We start from the raw sequence: 19,475 nt of genomic DNA, 5'->3' as shown, positions 1-19,475 counted from the left end.
TTAATAGCAGCTTTTAACTACTTAACTACCAGAAGGATGGTTAAGTTAAGAAAAGAGGATGAAGCTAGACTGTTCTCAGGGGTAACAGAACAAGAAGTAAGGGTCTCAAGTTGCAACAAGGGAAGTTTGTTAGATATCAGGAAAAACTTGCACGAAGAGGGTGTTAAAACATTGGAACAGGCTACCCAGAGAGTTGTAGAATCTGCATCCTTAGAGGTTTTTAAGACCAAGCTGGACACAGCTTTGGCTGGGAAGATCTAATTGGGAATGATGCTTTGAGCAGGGGGTTGGACTAGAGGTGAACTCCTGAGATTCCTTTCAACCCTAATTTTCTATGATTCCATGATACATGTTTCTCATTATGTTCTCTGTACATTCAAACCCCAGGTATAGACACTACTAGGGATAATTTTCATGGCAAGGTTGTGGCATGAAGAGCCAATTCCATGGGCATTTCCTGGTGGGCCCACCCTTCACCCTGATTACTGAAGCAGCAGGATGGGGAAGAAGGGGAAGGAGGGATAAGGGGGATGGCTGCTACCTTGGCGGCCCTTCATGCAGACCTGTCAGCCACTGCCTTCTCCTCCCAGGCAGGCTACAAGGTAATGAGGGCCACCGGCTCCCACTGGGGAGTCAGCATTTTATTTTAATCAAGCTTTTTTTTTAAAGTTGATTTTGCAGACAATTGTGGATTTGGCAGTTGTTTCCACAAAATCTGCAAAATCGCAAGTTCCTAGACAATTCACTTTTACCAGTATAAGTGACTGGAAACTGGTTATACCCTTAACAAAACAGAAGTTCAGCACCCAAAACCCATCTATGCCCAAAACAGAACAAAAGTCAGACACACAAACTGGTTTAAAAATGGTGAAACAGTCTAAGATTTGCCTCACCACCAACAGGCAAACACGTTTCTTTGCTACTGATCTAAACTACACCATTTACATAAAACTGCGTAACTTAAATTGATTCCACCTTGGGCTTTTTGAATGTCCGTACCTAGCCAAAATCTGACATTTTAAATCCAAACCATTTTCAGACGTAATTTTCTGGTGACAAAAAAAAATTCATTACGCTTTCCACACACAAGTCAATTCTGACAGAAATGGATAGATTCCCTTTACATTAATGTTTCATTATTTCGTATTTCAACAAGAATAGCAGCAAAATCGACACTATCCTAAAGGCCAGGGAAGCACCAAAGTGGTGGAAAATCATCTTTTATGCATTTGTCCCTCTCTGCACATGCACAAAAACCGAATGCCTTAATTTGAAGATGTTACTAGGGAAAAGTATAAGAGTATCACATGGGCATAGAGAAAAAAAAAAAAATCAGAAGAAAATCAGGAAGGTCAAGAAAAATAAGGAAGCATGATCTGAGGTGCAGCTAACAATAAAAAAGGATTCTATTAGTACATCCGACATAAGAGACAGAGCAAAGAAAATGTAAGTTCCTTACTGAATGCAAAAGGCAATCTAGTAATGGATGATACAGAAAAGGCTGAAGTATGCGATGCTTTTTATTCAGTCTTGATGAATCAAGTCAGCTACCCAATGACAAGTGTAGCTGTCAGCAAGGACAGGCAACCTAAAGTAGTGGAAACACAGGTTGGGTACCCCTTCAAGAACCTATATAGCTTCAAAACAGGAGGTGGAGATGGGATACACTGGATTACTAAAGGAACTGGCTGAGGTAATTTCAGAGCTACTGGCTGTCATCTTTGGGATGGCATAGAGGTAAGATACAGGCTGTCCAGGGAGCTTGTGAAATCTCCATGCTTAGAATTTTTAAAAGCAGGTTAGACAAACACTTGATTGGGATGGTTTAGACGGGAATGATTTTGCCTTCAACTGGAGGTTGGAGGTGCCCTCTTGAGATTGCTTGCCACCCTACTTTTCTATGATTCTCATATCTTACAATAGAGAAATAACAGCTATGTATTATTCACATAGAAATAAAAAGTACCTATGGTATTTGATTAAAGAGAGCTCTGGAGAAAAAAAACATACCAAGAGTTTTTTCTAGTATAAATTACTAAGCTGCATTCATTAACACCAACAAAAAAATGTAGGTGAGCCTGATAGTTCCTTTCCCAACAGACATGAAATGTGGTTTCTGATTACCAGTACAATCTTAATTTTGCCCTTTAAGGTTGTCTACAACACCTCTGTGCCAAGCACAGGAGCATCACCACAAAGCATGCCGGACCCACTTGTTTCACATGCACCATATCTGGAAATAAGGCTGTGTAATGCCTTAGATTATCTGTAAGCACGTGACAGTAAGTGTACCCAAGACAGTATCTAGGAGCAGAACTGAGCAAACACACATTCAAGAATGCTCTCACATACAGGTACACTGGCTCATTTCCAAAAACTGGCATGGCAGGGAGAATGGGAGCAGGCAGGCAGGCAGGCTTATTGATGGCACTCCCTGTTCATGAATTCTCCATGAACAAAGTTTCTCTGTCCTATGCAATGAAAGATGTGGTTACATGCTATTTTCTCCACATAATTAAAGACTTTATCAGAATGTATATGAAACAGAGTCATATAGCCAACGTCTTTTTGAGTAACGAAATCCTACAGAAAGGAGATAGCAAGGAAGCTGGTTTGCCTACAGACATAAAATGGGTCACCTGCATGGCCCAGAACAGAAACCAAGTTTCCTAAAGTCCAGTTCTGAACCCTATTTAGAAGAGGAGGCAGATGTAGGCAGATTTCTAGAACCATGTTTTAAATTATTTTGCATAAAATTCTTACCTGCAAAAATTCTCTGACATTTGAGCCCAAGACGCGAAGAATTGTGTCATAACCAGATTCCTGACAGAACACGAAAAACATCTTTCCAAACATCTGAAGGATTTCCCCGGCATTTAGGTCTTTTTGAAATAAAAGAAAAATGGACCCATGTCAATTGCTTGTTCTCTGCAAACCACTTTATCTTTAATTCACATATAGGACAGTATGTAAACTCTGTCTAGACTAAGGAAGCCAAGAAAACATGGGGCATAAGGTAGGACTCAACAATCAGGTGAATGCCTGGCATTGAGTCTTCATCAGGCCACTCTAAGTCACATTTTCCACTTTGTATTTACATAAATGACCGTTTTGTGCAGATACAAGTCACTACACAAAAGGTGAAAGAAACTACAGACCCAGATTTATTTACCTCAATGAAGTTACTCCTCATTTACCACACTGTAAGTGAAGCTAAAGTTATGCACTCTGCAGCAACCCAACTTCTGCAAAAGTCATCGGCTTACATGAGACTGCTGGGTGAAAATAATGTCAAGTAAAATAAAATACATGCAGTAGGAATAATTCTCCTTTTCCAATTCCAGTTCAGAGCTTTAATAAATAAAGTCAATGGACTCCACGTGAAATGAGGTGAGGCGTCACAAAAATCAATGCCACATCTAAGCACCCCATTTACTAGTCTCAGCAGGGAGATCAATGACTGCATGATTCTAAAGACTGAGCTACCCTGAGAAGTGGGCAGGGTGGGAAGATGGTGGGAAATGGTAGTGTATGTAACAGTGTTCATGTTCTGAAGATAAAATAGATGATTTCAATTTAAAGAGCTGGTAATCTGAAATGTTTAAGGAATACAAAATTTGCTCTCAAGAAATAAAAGGCATAAACTGATTTTAAATAAACACAAAATACAAACTTCTTCTCTGAGCAAGTCTTTTTTTCTCTCACCATAGCCATCCTTATACTTCCTCTCCAGAATCTCATCATTTTATTTCACAATTTGGTGTTTTTATTAATCTCATATACATAATCTATACTTAATGCATTAAAAAGGATGAATAAATTAGTAACCATGCTACAAAGACATCAGCCTTTGAAAGTAGGTATAATTTCAAAATATATGTTACTCACTAAGGACCTTGCTTGCTGCTGCAACCAGATCATATGTTTTGGAATCATCATAAATTATTCTGACTAGAAACTGTCCTTCTTCATCCAGCTGAGCCTCCTTCCTATAAAGAAACAGAACAGAAATATTTGCATCAAGAGATAATTACGTTGTATGCATTGGATATACAAATCAGTAACTTATATTTTAAAATAACATGTTTGTAATACAATATGTTGTTAGATAAAATACGTTTTTGAGCTCCGTGTTTAAGAAGCTAATTAATGTTCAAATAAACTAGAAAAAAATCTCTTCCATATTTCACTGTAATTAAGGCTCAGTACAAAACATTTACTCTTACTCTTATTGTGAAAGCTATAAAAAAGAAATCCCTTTCAACAATGCAAAAATCCCACAGGACTCACTCAAATAATACAGGCAAAGTCTGACATTTTAGAATATATTATTATTATTAGCCAATAACTACAAAAGTTTAAGAAATAAAAAGAACCAAAAAAAACCAGACAATACATTTCTTCAGAAGATGTTTTTAATTTTATTTCATAGTTCCCAATCTCCTATTACAGTTTATTTGTAGGTGATATGGAGATTTTTACAGGGCAACATTTTCCAAGATAGATAGCTAAAAGGTATGCTTCGTAAACTTGATTTTCATAAATTTATCAAAAAGTGTTGACTGAAAAAGGTAATTAAGACTTTTTGCACTACACATCTTCAGAATAGGGATAACACTTTGCTGTATTTCGTGAGTACTGTGCCTAACATAATGGGGTCATGGCCTCTGCTTTAACAAAAATAATAAAGGAATGACAATAACTGGAAAAACAAAGCTGTGCTGCTGTTTTATTCTGAGAGCACTCCCTGGATAATACAGCAAAATTTAAATTAACACTGCAAATGTTATTCATTTCTATATACGAGGCATTTATATGAAAACTTGGGGTCAGTGGTTCTCAACTTTTTTTAGATGCAAGGCATTGTTTGTTAGACTCAAGGCTCCCCTGGGAAAATGCCAGCTCTTAGTTTTCACTTGTTTTTTGATTAGAGAAAAATAATACAGTAATTCTTCTATGGCAAAGAACTCAAAAAACTGCAATAGGTCAGAATGTTTTTCACACTATAGATTCCTTTTTTCAATCTCTGTGTTTCTCTTGTGAACCATGTTTGCACATATAATAATGCCAACATTGCACAGCACACCACAGCACCCTTGAAAGAATCTCAAGGCACCGCAGGGTGCCATGTTATGCTGGTTGAGGATCACTACTCCAGGTACACTGGACTCGCATTACATAACCCAAAAATTAACCTGGTCAATAACCCTTTCCACACATTATCAGAAACCGTCAATAAATAATAAACATAGCCATCACTGCACCCATGCAACAAAAAAATCAGGACACCTTACACTACAAAAGAAAAGGAAATATTGCCTCCATCAAGCCTCTACCTTGCTACCAGCATGGTCACACTAGCAAAAGTATGTGTCAAGTAATATGGCAATTAACATTCAGTATAATCTTTTGATAACAAAGAAAGTTTTCCCTTCCACAGGGTTTGGCAGGTCATGCTACATACTAGGAGAGTGGTGGTGGTGTCCTACTATGTAGCATGAGTATGAGTGGTGGTGAACAGGTCATTTTCGACCTGGAGGAATATAAGCAATGGAGTCCCCCAGGGCTCAGTCCTGGGGCCTGTACTGTTCAACATCTTTATCAGCTATCTGGATGTGGATGTGGAATGCACGCTGTCCAAATCTGCTGACGATACCAAGTTGTGGGGCGAGGTGGGCATGCTGGAGGGGAGGGACAGAATCCAACTAGAACTAGGCAGGTTACAGAGGTGGGTGGATGAGAATAGGATAGAAGTCAATGCAGACAAGTGCAGGGTACTGCATCAAGGGAGAAGGAACCAGCAACATACCTATAGGCTGGGGAACACCCTTCCTGGCAACATGGTGGCAGAATGGGATCTTGGAGTCATTGTCGACTCCAAGATGGACACGAGTCGCCAATGTGAGGAAGCAGTCAGTAAGGCTAACTGCACCTTGTCATGCATCTACAGATGCATCACAAGCAGGTCCAGGGAGGTGATCCTTCCCCTCTACGAGGCATTGGTCAGGCCATAGTTGGAATACTGTGTCCAGGTCTGGGTGCCGCACTTCAAGAGGGATATGGCTAGCATTGAGATGGTCCACAGGAGGGCCACTTGCGTGGTCAAGGGGCAGCAGGGTAGGCCCTACTAAGAGAGGCTAAAGGGCCTGAACCTATTCAGCCTCCACAAGAGAAGGCTGAGAGGGGATTTGGTGGCCATTTACAAACTCACCAAGGGGGATCAGTGGGAACTGGGGGAGGCTCTGTTGCCCCAGGCACCACCCCGGTGGTTATTCCTACTAGGAATAACAGCCACAAATTATCAGAGAGAAGGTTCAGGCTGGACATCAGGAGACATTACTTTACAGTTAGGGCTGCCAGGCTCTGGAATGGGCTCCTAAGAGAGGTGGTGCCCCCTCCTACCTTGGGGGTCTTCAAGAGAAGGCTGGACAGATATTTGGCTGAGGCGATGTGATCCCGACACCCATTCCTGCCTGGGGTAGGGGGTCAGACCTGATGATTTGTTTAGGTCCCTTCCGACCCTAAGTACGATGATACTATGACAGTCTATGGTTTGCTTCAACTGGTTAACATGCGGGAAAACTACAAAGCACTGGCAACACATAGGGGGTTCACGCGCACTCCCTGAGCTTGGCAGTACACCCCCTGTAAAAAGGTGCTTCCAACACTGCTGACACCACCTGTGGGCAGTTGCTGCTCACCACCCACCATGACCGTCCCCAGTCGCTGCTGCTGCCAGCGGCATCTGCAGGTGACTGCTGGTTGGCCTTCACCTTCCCCTCTCCCCGCTGCTGACAGTGCCATGGCTGCCTATGGGAGCTCACCACTCGCTGCCGCCACACACCCACCACCAACAGCACCACTGCTGCCTGCGGGAGCTCACCGTGCCCCCCGGCCTCTGGGGGCACATAGCATTCATGCTACAAAGGGCCCTGTCCTCCCTAGGATTTAAGCCTTAGTCACCACATTAGCCAACACCAAGAACCTACAGATTTTCATAGTGAAAACAGGATCTTTTTCAAAGCAAGGCTCTTGTCAATGCATATACCACACAGTCAGCTATCCAGGTTGTAGCTGTATTGGTCTAGAGGCAAAAGGAATCAGAACTCATGGTAGAAGTGATATCTTTCATTAGACCAACTAGATTTTTGCAAACCCCCCCCCAAAAACCCCAAAAATCTTTATTTGCACATTATGATTTTTTTTTTGCAAAAATCTAGTTGGTCTAATACCTCTACCATAAATTTTGATTCCTATATCACATAAAAAAAACCAAAAAAAACCCTCCTTATTGATACCAACATGGGAAAACATGGAAAGGGAAATAGACAAGAAAGGAGACTTCCACTTCAGCCCGGGGCTGCTGTGACCCAGCTCAATGTGCTGCAAGGGATCTCCAGTGCAGGGCTAGCCAGCAGGCAGCCCCCACGCTGAAGCACTCTCATAACCAAAGCCAGCCGGGTCAGTGTCTACATGCGTGTTCCTGCCACAAAAAGCTCCACAGCAGTATACTACTTGTATTTACAAATACTAACCTGCTGTGGAGTTTATTAGTTTCCCGAGGCCTAGTAGATCTGCTTTGCAGCTAATTAGCCTACTCCTCAATGAACATCTCATTTAGTCATGCTCACTGTGTGGGTTCAACTGTGTTTTTAAAGCACAGGCTGTTTGAACAACGGGAGTCATGGGAGGCTGACAGGTTCTTCGCTCCCTGAGCGCCTCCTGTTTGCTTCAATTGTGCATAAGGCCACATCCCCTCAGGCTAGTGCAGATGAGTACGACAGGATCATGCTCCTATTGCATGGCAACAAATACCAACCTGAGAGTACAGAAGGGGCAGACACAGACTAAGGCCCTGCCATGGATATGCAAAGTTAGGAAAGATTTCTTGCACACTCCCTCCATACGTACATGGAAGAGCCAGTCAAAACTTGGCCCATGTTAGATCCCCATTCCTGGGCACTGCTTCTTTGCATATCCACCTCTTCTTATTCAGCTGGGTGAGTTCTGTCCCTGGCTGTAGCTATATATCGGAAGTTGAATTTCTAGCATGTTTCATCTAGATTTGATTTCCCTGCTCTGAGAAGTCAAAAGTGATTTGGGTTTGTATTTCTTAGTCTGCAGTTATCCACACTTCCTTTGGGGGTATACTTATTTTTCTCACTTGTTTCTTTTATGTGGTCTCTCCCAAGGTGAGTAACAAAGGAACCTCAAAGTATCTTGTAAGAAGTGTGACAAAGGAAAAAAAAATTGTAAAAGTCCTTATTGTGCTCTGATTTGTCTGCACCTCCTCATGCCACCAAAACAAAATATTTTTCAGTGCGAAGGGCCACAACTACCTTCGTAAAATATATTTTTTTTTAAATGTCGTTTATGCAAACACAGCTCAGTATTATAGAGCACTTCAGAAAGATACAAAAGAACCAGGAAGGCAGAAAAGCATAAAAGGGGATGAGTGAAACACAGCTTTTCAATGATGAGGAAAAAAAATATCTAGGGGAGGTATTGTTCAGGAAAAGCCTAAGATTTGGACAAAAGCATAAACATGCAAATAAATTAGTTTTTAAAACAGTTTTGTAGGTATCATGTGTACCTCCTGAAATACGGGGAGAAAAGAGATATTTGTCATCTCAAAGCTTGAGCCATTATCCCTGTAGCCTACAAACAAAAGGGAGTCATTATTAGGAATGAACTGTAGTAGTCTTGGTACGAATGAAAGGTCTTTATCTTGTATCTAGTACAGTTGTAGGAAAGTTTTAAACCAGCTTACTCTTTAATGGCCAGATCTTCTAAGTGTTCTAAGTTTCTGTTAGACTTTATGCTACATTTTAGTACTTTTTCTTCCTAAAGTTATTATATAAAACCCTGCAACTCCTTTCCCAGGAAAAGTATAATGCATCTTTGTAGCTAACAAAATTATAGTCTACTAATCAAAATAAAATTATGCTTGCCTGCATCTAAGACACTAATTTTCTAGACTCTGTCCCCACAGCAGCCAGTCCTTCAGCACATCACTGCCTATCCAGAAGAGCTATGGGGAAGGGGCCCAGGGTCTCTTCCCCCGACTCACCAACTGCTGCTGACAGTTGCCAACTGGTGGAGGATGGGGAAAGGACCCAGTTCGGCAGCCTCCTGAGAGGTATGCAGGAGCAAGCCCAGGACATTTCTACACAAACAAGTGCTGCAGCAGTGGGCACCTGAAAAGCACCTGGCACCGAGACATTTGCAGTCATACAAGCCGCAAAATGCGCATCAGTGCTGAGAAAATGATGGTGGCGTGCTTTTGAACTAACACACATTGGAGGAGCATTAGTTAAAAAGCACACTGCCACCATTTTCTGCATGCTGATTTGTATTTTGCTGCTTATACAACTGCATGCAGCGTATCACAGTTCACCTTAACTGTTGTGCGGAACAGAGTCAATTAACTGAGTCTGCTCCGAAGTGGTGGATCTCCAGCACATCGCGAGACAAAGTATGTCCCCCACCACCAAAGTCAATGTCTATTTGGTTCGCTCACACTCTAACTCAGGGGTGGGCAATTATGTCAGTCCTCAGGCCAGAAACGGATTTTTGGTGATCTGTCACAGGCTGGATCAGCACCCCCGCCCACGTACGCAACAGCTCACCAAAGCTCCCTACACAGTGCCTGTGGCGGGCCAGTAGGGGGCACTCCTGCATTGAGCCCCCCACCTCCCTGCGCCCGACCACCTTCCAGACTCCGAATGCCTCCCTAAGGGCACCTTATGCTTGGCCGACCCCTCTCCCGGAGCACACTCGCTAATCTGGGGGTAACATCACCGCCACCACCCCGAGAAGGGACTGCCTCGGCCCTGTGTCCTCAGGGAAACACAGACCTAATAGTCCGACGGGTACTCAACCCGGTACAGGCGCTTGGGGCACTTCCCCAAGTCAAGGGGGCAAAAAGTAAAGTCTCCCTTAGTCCGCAGACCTAAGGGGTCTCTTAGGCATAATTTAGACCCACCCCTCAATAAGTCTCCCACACCAGTCAAAAAGGAGAACTTTATTGATTACAAGGGGTAGGGTAAACTAGGGTACAGGGTTGAGTAATATCTTAGAAATCCTAGAGAGCAAACAGTGTGGCTGAGGTAGCCTTTTGATTACGCATCTGTGTTACTGCCCGCTAAATATCTAATTCGATTGAGTAGCTTACCTCACAAGCATCTTCCAGAGTTCTCCAGTTTCCCCTCTGGAGTCTTGGGGTGAGAGAGAGAGCTAAGTCCAGATAGTAAGGCTTCTATGTCTCCCCTGCTTTGCTGCTGCTTCACCTCATGGCCGAAGAGAGAGCCTCCTTCCCCCCATAACCTATATAGCCCCTGTGACCTCATTCACTTGGTCCAGTGGAGGTCAGCCCCAGTTGGCTGTCAGCCAACCAATTTGAAATACATCACCTGTTACCAGGCAGATTCCAGCTCCCCAGGTAGAAACCCCCCACCCAGGTAATTGATGCAAGTCAAGTAGGCAGAGGGAGCAGGTTTCCCCCCTCCCTCAGGAATGCAGCCAGCTCAAGTTACCTAAATACCTGGGTGCTGTGCCCATCCTAATCAAATGGTTGCAGCTCAGAGATTTTAGTCAGTGTCACAGGGCAGAGATTTTGGGGAGAAACAAGGTGGCTTTCTGCCACAGTGCCATCCCGTCCACCTGGCCCTGCCGACACTGTTCCCAGCTAGTCTCCATGAAGACCCCAGGACTGCAGGGCAATGAGAGCACTGGGCCAGGGCCCAGGTCAAAGCCACAATCTACTGTCCACACGCCCCTGCCCACAGAATCAACACCCGTCACATGGGTTTGCAGGCAGCAGATCACGGCTCTGCGCTCAGCCAGGACTGGGCCGCAGACAGGCAGGAAGCAGCATCTGGGAGTGGGACAGGGGCTGTGATCATGAGGCAGTATCAGCCAGGGCCCATGGCTGGGGCTGAGGCCAAGGGCAAAGTCATGATCTGCTCCCCACACACCCCTGGCAACAGAATCTGCACCCATCACAGGGGCGTGCAGGGAGTAGATAACAGCTCTGCCTAGGCCCCAACCCCACACCGACACCACCTGATGAACCCAGCTTTGCCCACCAAATCCACTCCTGAATGCTGCTCACCGCCTGCCTGTGGCTATCCCAACTGCTGGCTGCATGCCCTATCCACATGGGTCCCACTCCTGGTGGTGGGCATGGGGAGAATTTGCTGGAATATACAGGCAGCAGGAGCAGGGCTGGGTCTGGTGGTGGCAGGAGCAAGAGGAGCCACTGCCACCACTGGGGCTGCCAGGAAGCAAGTCCAGCAGCCGCATCACCTCAGCCCTGCTGTACACCCAGGGGCAGTGGGACCAGCCATATACGCCACTGCCTGGACTGCCCCCTGCACCTGGGCTGGACAGAACCAAGGGACCCACCATAGGTCAGATAAAATTCCTTGGTGAGCCAGATGCAGCTCACGGGCCATATTTTGCCCACTCCTTCTCTAACTTAAAGCGCTTTAAGTAAAACGCGATACAGCACTTCCACCAGGAGTTTTTTGAGCATCTGTATTTAACCAATATGAATACCTCTGGATATCTTACACAATCTAGTAGTCATGAGCTGGATTTTTTTAAAAAGTTTTTTGGCACATCTTCATTCCAAGACCATTTCTTGTCTTTGTTTCATTTCGATCACTTTGGTCGATTTCAAAACTTCCTATATTCACCAGTGCTATATTAATAGCATTAAATATGTGGTGATTTTCCTGACTGGTAATGAACCAAGAGCCACAATCTCTGGCAACTCCAAAGACACAGCTGTGGTTGATTTGTTAGTGAGCTAGCACCAGTATAATAGCAAACTTAACTTTAATATGTGCTTTTCTTTGAAAACAATTTCCAAGTCAAACAGAAAAAGAACAGCAACGTGATTTATGATTTGTGTCACCTTTGCATTTTCAGAAACAAAAGAAGGGTGTGATGCATTCCTCATTAGGTTTATGTCCAAAACTTTGAAAACTCCAGTAGACAGATGCTCTGTTCTTGTCCAACCTGACCACCAAAAAAGAGCCATGGGACCCTATTTTCCATTGCTCAGAACTTGTATAGCAATTTCTACATAAATTTTAGTACAAAATGTAAACAGCAGTTTATCTACATGGTCCAGTGAAGAGTCACCCTTTGATTTTCACTGCATTTCTGTAAATGTGGAAAACAAATACTTAGACCCAGAATCTTCTGAAGTACATAATCCTCCCAGAAGCATAACAATCAACCAGGCTACCACAATCAACAAAAGGATATGCTAAGGAGTGTTCTACCTGTTCCACAGTGGGAGAGGGGAAAGTTACTCAAAAAAACAAGGAAATTGCATAAGAATGAGATCCAAGAATGACCCTTGTCAAGTCAATGAAAAAACTCCACCAGCTAGAAAGGTGTAGGATCAAGCTCTTAATAAGCTTTTACTCAAATTGATCTAGTGAAAGGAAGTCAAGGATCATCCAAACGTGGCAGAAAACAAAGTCATTTCAGAAGCACACACTTGCAGGTGATATTGGGCACATACAATGGATCCTTTGAAATGTCCCAATGGAAGGAAAGAGTTTAGTGCTTGAAAATATTCCATTAGTGTCAAGGGCAATGTTAATAATTTACAGAGATGGATGAAAACTTAACACTAACAAATACTAAGATAAATCTATCTTTAAATAATACGGGGTATTGTATCAGACTTATCTGATGCATATATAAAAATACATATAATCAGACAGATTATATGTATTTTTTATTTCATTTCTAGACTTTAAACAGCAAAGCATAGTAAGACGTGACCTCGAACTGCACCATTTAATACAAAGATCCCTAGTTAGCATTCATGGCAAGAGACTTGCTATTAATGTGGAGCTTTAGGTTCCTGAAAACAAAGGAATTATTTACTTTTTCTGGCAGGAGGACAAGAACACTGCCATCCATGAGAGACCTTAGAAGCAGCCTAGTTTGCCAAGCTACCAGGCCAAACTGTTCCTATATACAAGTCTCTTTTACGTACACAATATTACATATACAAGGTACATTTTTATGTGTATTTTTTGCTTTGGGATTGCTGAATATAGAGGTACCGCATTTACTCAAATAGAACCCGATTCATCTTATAATTCAGATTATAAAACAACCCCCCAATCAGATTCTATATATTGAAAAAGTATACTGTTTCCAGATACAGACTCTAACTATTGGAGGTTTGCCTTGTCTTCCTCCCACTGTCACCTGAAAAAATAAATCCAGTGATCAGGTACTATTGCAAGTTTTAGCACAAGTACTCCACAAACACACTTAAGTAGGCATCAAAATCCTGCTCACATACAAGTACAAACTCTGCTTTGTTTTTGTTTTTTTTTTTTTAAAGGAACATTTTTCATGTCCCAGGTCAAATGCACCAGATCAGGTCCAGATCCATTTGAATCATCCAAGTACCACATGTGGCCCTGCTACTGGCAAGTATCTTCCACCCCTGCCTGAGGCTTCAGATACTTCCAAATCTTTTAGCGAGCATCCTATGTGCAGGCCCAAGCCTGGAGATTTGGGTTTCAGATGTCCCCGAGTTTCACTTGCCCTCAGCAGTATGGCTGCAGGAGCAAGCTAGGGAGGAGTTTTCCATTTCCATAAAGTCAGCATCTAGCCAAGATCCTCTCACTGGAAGCAGGCCAGTGGGAAGCTAACAATGAGGATCTCATAAGGAGTCCTGTCTGCAAGCAGACAAAGGAGCAACCCTCCACTACACAGTGCCATTTTAATTGCATTACCTCGGTCAAGGTACTTCCTATGCCACCACTGTGATCATGGTATTTCCTATGCATTAGTCCAAAGTCAAAGGCTTGTGATTTATCTCCTAGTTCACTGGGCTAGGCCCCACCCACCAGAGTCCATAGCATTTCAAGCCATGGTGACCCTACAGCTCAGCACTGCTCGCTATGGGTGTGTATTCCAGATACCCCCTCCCCAAAGAGCCATGTGCTAATTAGCCCCCACTCATGACTCGAACCAGGTGTTGTCATGAGTCCTCAGATCCTCCAAAAATATATATGCAGATGACACAGGCAACCTGGTCCTGCTCTACCTCATGGACGGCATGGCCATGCTAATCATATACAACAAGCTCAGAGGAAGCAACAGAGGTATGCTAGATGAACTGTTTGGGACCCCATTTCATGATGTCTGCCAGGCATTTAAGGTTGGTGAAAAAAACAGGGATCACTGGGAATGGGAAAGAAAGGCACAGCTCAGCTGTGGGGGTGAAGAAGAAGCTAAAATGTATACAGTGGATCCCACCATGACTTGGAAGGGGGAAATAAATAAATAAATTTAAAAACTAAATAAATCAGTAGAGGGAGATTGCGCTCAATGGACACTACCATAAGACCCCTTGCAAATAGGCTGCACTAACCTGTCCTGTGGTAGATTCCCATCATAAGCATGTTTGCCCAATATGGGCCATATGTTTTATAATCATGGTCAGTGTTGACTCCATTTTATCAGCTTCATAATTGGTTTCCACTGCTGAGTACGTGCTGCTTCTGGCATCAGTTTAAAGACAGGAAATGTATTACTGAGATTTCTTTGTATAAGGTTACAAGACGAGGGGCCTTTTCCCCCTTGCCAATGGGGTGGGGGGAACTCATCTTGTATTCAAGTAATTATGGTAATTAGTGTAAGGCAGTCAAGTGAAGGTGTTGATCTTAGGCCCCCTCTCATGTTACTAAGGCATAATTAACAAGTTAATCGTATCTTAAGTTGTGACCCAGCTCCACGCTTACCCAAGCAATAAAACAAGCAATAAGCTACAACAGGGGTTGGTAACTCGTGGCATGCACGCCAGAACATGGCACACAAGGCGGCCTTACTCAGCACGCCATAGCTAGCCCAGGGCTCTGGACATCTGACACCAGCCATGGAGCCCAGGCTGCACACAGCAGGCAGCGGGGAGGCTGCAAACCCTGCTGTGAGCAGCCCAGCTCTGTGACAGGCAGCAGCTGCTCAAAGCCTGAACAGGTTCACTGGGGTCCAAAGCCCCAGCCATGCTCTGTGGCAGCAGCAGCTGCATGTGTGCCTCAGGACATAGAGTCAAGAAGAGGCTAGGAGCAGTGAAACCCCAGCTCCTCCCCCACTGTCTGCCCAGAGGCATGTGTGCACCAGCCATCTGCCTCTGGCATACCAAGTCAAAGTGTGGATCAAGTTTGGGGTATTTTTGGCACTTCAACTCCTGAGCTACGAAGTTGTTTCATAAAAAACATGTACCAACTCTGTAATTTGTTCTAATCAAGCCATTAACTGAACATTTAGCCAGGTGTTTCCCTGTGGCTGGAAGCTCCATTAACCGATGGGTGGGGCTCCCAGCAGCAGCAGTGGAATGCTCACAAGGCCCCACTGCAAGCCCCACATCTGCCGTCCCCACTGCCAGCCCTGCAGTAGTGGCCATGTTCCCAGAACTGCCCTGTTGAGAGCCCTGCAGCCTATGTTGTGATCCCAGGCTCCTCCTGCTTTGGAAATAAGGCACAATGAGATCTAATGTGAGATCCCACAATCTTACCTCCTGCTATGCAGATGCAGCATGGCAGGAGGCAGGATTGTGTAGATCTCATGTTACATCCCATTGCATCTTTACCTGAACATGTGGGGGGGGCTCTTAGAAACTTTTTATTTTGCATTTATCATGCATCATCATAATATTAACATTTTATTTAAAAAATCTTTGTTTAAATAATGAACTTTTTTGTAAAACAACTCCTAAAAAATATTATTGTTTAGAAGGCTCTCACCTTCCTTTTCAGAGATCTCGTGTATTAAAATAGTTGTATGCCTCCTGAGGTAAACTGTTCTTGAGTGCATTGTGTATATCCCCTTAAAGTATACTGTATAGCTTCATATTTCCAAGATCACTCCTAGGACTTCTAGTACCACACATAATGTTTCCACTGGTATTTTTGTCACTGTTGTGCTCAACTATCTCTGCTACCCCAAGAATGCTGGGAAGGAGTTGCTAAGGAAGTGGAAAATGCTCATCAGAATGAATGCACGAGGCAAAACACCTTTAATGGTATAATTATACAGCTGCACTTAAGTCACTAGGCATGATACTGATCTAACTGACAGTGTGGTAAATCAAGAGTAATCTAAACTCCATTGATGTTAACTGATTTGCACAAATGTCAAACTAAAGCTGACATAAGTGATACCAAAAAATCAGGACTTCTGCTTCTCACCTAATGTATAACATAGGGATATCAAACTTATTAGGCCCCATAGGGCAGATGAGTGGACCACCACAGGTCGGACCCAGCTCAGAAACTGGCCCTATGCACTGGATCCAGCACACAGGGCCAGTCCAGAGTGAGCTCAAGTCTCAGACCAGACATGTGCTCCCCATGCAGCCTGTGCCAGACAAGTCTCACACATCACGTGCAGTGTGTGGGGCTGGGGCCAGGGTGCACTGAATGCAGTACACAGACTGCTCTGGAGCACACCACATGCAGCATGTGGATCTGGTTCAAGTATCACAGGCTGGAGGATACGGCTCCATGGGCCTGATCTGGCCTGCGAGCCACATCTTTGACATCCCTGCTCTAACATTTCAAAGATACAATCAATACTCAATATGCTGTTTTACAAATGATATATCTTTCTAACCTTAACTATCATACAAGTCACTAGGATGCATTGTCAAGATATATGAAACATATTGATCTACTTAATAAGAAGAAAAAGAAAGAAAGAAGTGCTATATGGATTGTAAATTGTCTGAAGATATTTTAAACATTCAGCTGGGAAAAAGCATAAATTACCATGAGTCATAAGATTAAATAAAATGGGATTCTGTCCAGGAAACTGACTTTCTGGGTAAAGTAAATAGGTGTATTTATAGACTTCAGAACTCAGAGCTGGTTCCCAGCTGTATGGGCTGGGGATAAGAGTGTTTAATGTAGGTTTTCAAAATAAGATAATTCTAGAAGATACAGTCAACTGTAACAAATGTGCAAGCAATTTGTTACTACTCCAAGAGCTAAAAATATTATAAAAATGCAAAGCCAACATTATTTTCCTTCCTTTACATAAGTAGTCTAAAATGAATGCCATTTCAAAAAGGCTTTTTAAACATTTCATGTATAATAATTGATGTGTTTACAGCAGTTTTTATCCTGATAGTTCTCAAGTTATTTCAGGAACTGTGGACAGCAAAACACCTGAAACGGGTATGAACACACACAAATCTTACCATGCCACCATTTATTTTTAGTGAACCTGCCCCCACTTCTCCAACTAAATAAAAAAAACAGATCTGGCCCTTCATGAGGTTCATCTCATGAAGCTCCCCTCAGTTTTTTCCTTCAGTTGTAAGGAACTGAAGTGACAGAGGAGATGGCCTCCCAACTATACCAATCCCACGTTTACCACCCTTAAAATAATGAAGAATCAGTTATTCCAATACGGTTCTGGAAAAAAAAAAATGTTTTCTCTTAAAATTCTTATACCTTGGAATAGTACTAACTGAAGATTTAGGAATTTAAAACAAATCAGTGCCCTTTAAGTCACTGTTCAAAAGAAATCTAAGAAAATTCATTAAGTATTAAAAGGGATAACAGAATCAATAAATTCCATGCTGAAAGGCCAGTAGTGTAAAATATCCTTTCAACCACAGATTAAGTCATTCTGGTGGCATCTTCCTTACACACACGTGGCTTTTTCAGAATTACTATAAGCTTGATTGAGCAGCTAATATATCTGCCTTCTCCTCTATGGAAAAGCACACAATGCTATGGAAGCCATGAAAACCAATTTTCCACACCTTTGCAGAGACCAGTGCAGTTAATTATATTAAGACTGGACATATTTTGTTTTATAATTAGATCCCACCTAATCCAAGATAAATAAGGACTGTTGACCTCAGCTATAGATTTGGCTGGGGGAGTGCTATTCTTTCACCAAAGTGCAACAGCAGGGGAGAATTTACTGCTTTGGATCTTGAAGGATCTCAGTGTTTTAAGAAACAACCTTTCTTCCACTAAGTAGGCATGTAGACAAAACAGCCTGGGGACAGGAAAGTGCAGAGCAACTTTTATAGGCTTCTACAGAACACAAGGGGCAAGATTCACAACTTAGGTTCAGTACTACAGGCTGCTTGTACAAGCAACAAGGGTTAATTCAGTTTAGTTCTCCCTAAATTGAAATAGCGGGTTTTTAAAAAAACAACACTTCAATTTAGGGAGAATTAAACCAAACTAAACCCACGTGGCATGTACACAAGGGTGGGAGCCTGATCCTCACCTGCCTCTTCAGCTTCCAGAGCCCCATACACTGTTGCACTTTTTCAGGTAGTAAACTGAAACACCTTGCAGTTGTTTTATCTTATTAGGTACCAAAGTCATTTAAAGTGGAAGACAACACCAAGTGTGCAAACAGCAATGCCATTAAAGCGGAATGCGCCGCCAAACATGCAAACAACAATGCCATTAAAACAGTGTAAAAGGGCATTTAAGCTGCTTTAAAGGCCAATTTTGTGGCATGTAGAAAGGTCCTCAATGACTAATTTTTAGACCCTCTGCTATTAGAATTTATGACCTTAGATTACACGTCTAGGTCCACATCCTACTCCAAGGGTCAGCATCCTATGGCCTGTAAGCCAGATCCAGCCCACGGAACCAGTGGATTTGGTCAGTGAGTCTAAAAAGGTTAAGAACCATTGCTTTAAAGTATAATATTTACTTACACGATCACAGACTATTTCTTCCACAAGACTCATGTGTCGTTCAATAAAAACATGCCAGTGGTGTGAGAAAAGGGTTAGTATTATCTCCATTTTAAACTAAGAACATTTTAAGGCACAGAGATGTTAGAGCCAATAGAGGCTCCCTTCAATGATTAGATTAATTTCACTTGTCCCACCCCTGCTCAGAGAAATGCATCTATTTTTGATATAGTCAAAGCTTCTTTTAACATAGGTTTGGTGGATGATTTCTTATGCTTCTATAAAAGCAACCACAGGCTTTCAGGCCACCACTACACAATGTATGTGTACTTTGCTGAATAACCATATCTTGCTGGGGCTTGATTCTTACAAGATTTGCCAACACAGCTAGTTGTGCTTTTCCCTAAAACTCAGCAGAGAGACCTGCAGCTGACAAGGTGACATTCCAAAATGAGCACATGTATGCAAAAAGACAGACCAGCTGATTTATTTTGTAAGCTGTCACATCTCAAACATTACAAAAGTATTTTTGAACTTGCCTTCCTTATTGGAGGCAAAAAAGGAAGCTTCTGCTCCACTAGAAATCCACAGGGAAGAATATTATTTTACTGTAATTCTTACAGTGCAATAGGGGGGTGATTGGATTTTTTAACTAGAAAGCCAAAAGAAACTGTAAAATTAACTCATTTAACGACAAAATAAATTTAAAACACAGAAAACTGATACGATTCTTATATCCATACTAAAAATTAAGGGTGTGATT

At 42.7% G+C, this 19,475-nt stretch overlaps 1 protein-coding gene across 3 annotated transcripts in view; it reads right to left on the bottom strand.

The window, feature by feature from the left end:
• GUCY1B3 (guanylate cyclase 1 soluble subunit beta) overlaps positions 1-19,475 on the bottom strand; it is an 80,467-nt gene that overhangs the window by 44,479 nt on the left and 16,513 nt on the right. For 2 of the 3 annotated variants that reach the window (XM_019534513.1, XM_019534511.1), the window contains exons 3-4: positions 3,889-3,989; positions 2,764-2,882 (exon numbers count right to left, since the gene is read on the bottom strand). In XM_019534513.1, coding sequence (XP_019390058.1) covers positions 2,764-2,882; positions 3,889-3,989 — 220 coding nt within the window. Of the gene's footprint in view, positions 1-2,763; positions 2,883-3,888; positions 3,990-17,418; positions 17,460-19,475 lie in introns of all 3 variants that reach the window. The other variant, XM_019534512.1, reaches the window with a different exon arrangement.

The sequence above is a fragment of the Crocodylus porosus genome, unplaced genomic scaffold (genome assembly GCF_001723895.1).
Source record: "Crocodylus porosus isolate Cpor-Errol unplaced genomic scaffold, CroPor_comp1, whole genome shotgun sequence".
Lineage (NCBI taxonomy): Eukaryota > Metazoa > Chordata > Crocodylia > Crocodylidae > Crocodylus > Crocodylus porosus.
Note: the sequence above shows the minus strand (reverse complement) of the source record. Positions and strands in the feature narration are given on the sequence as shown.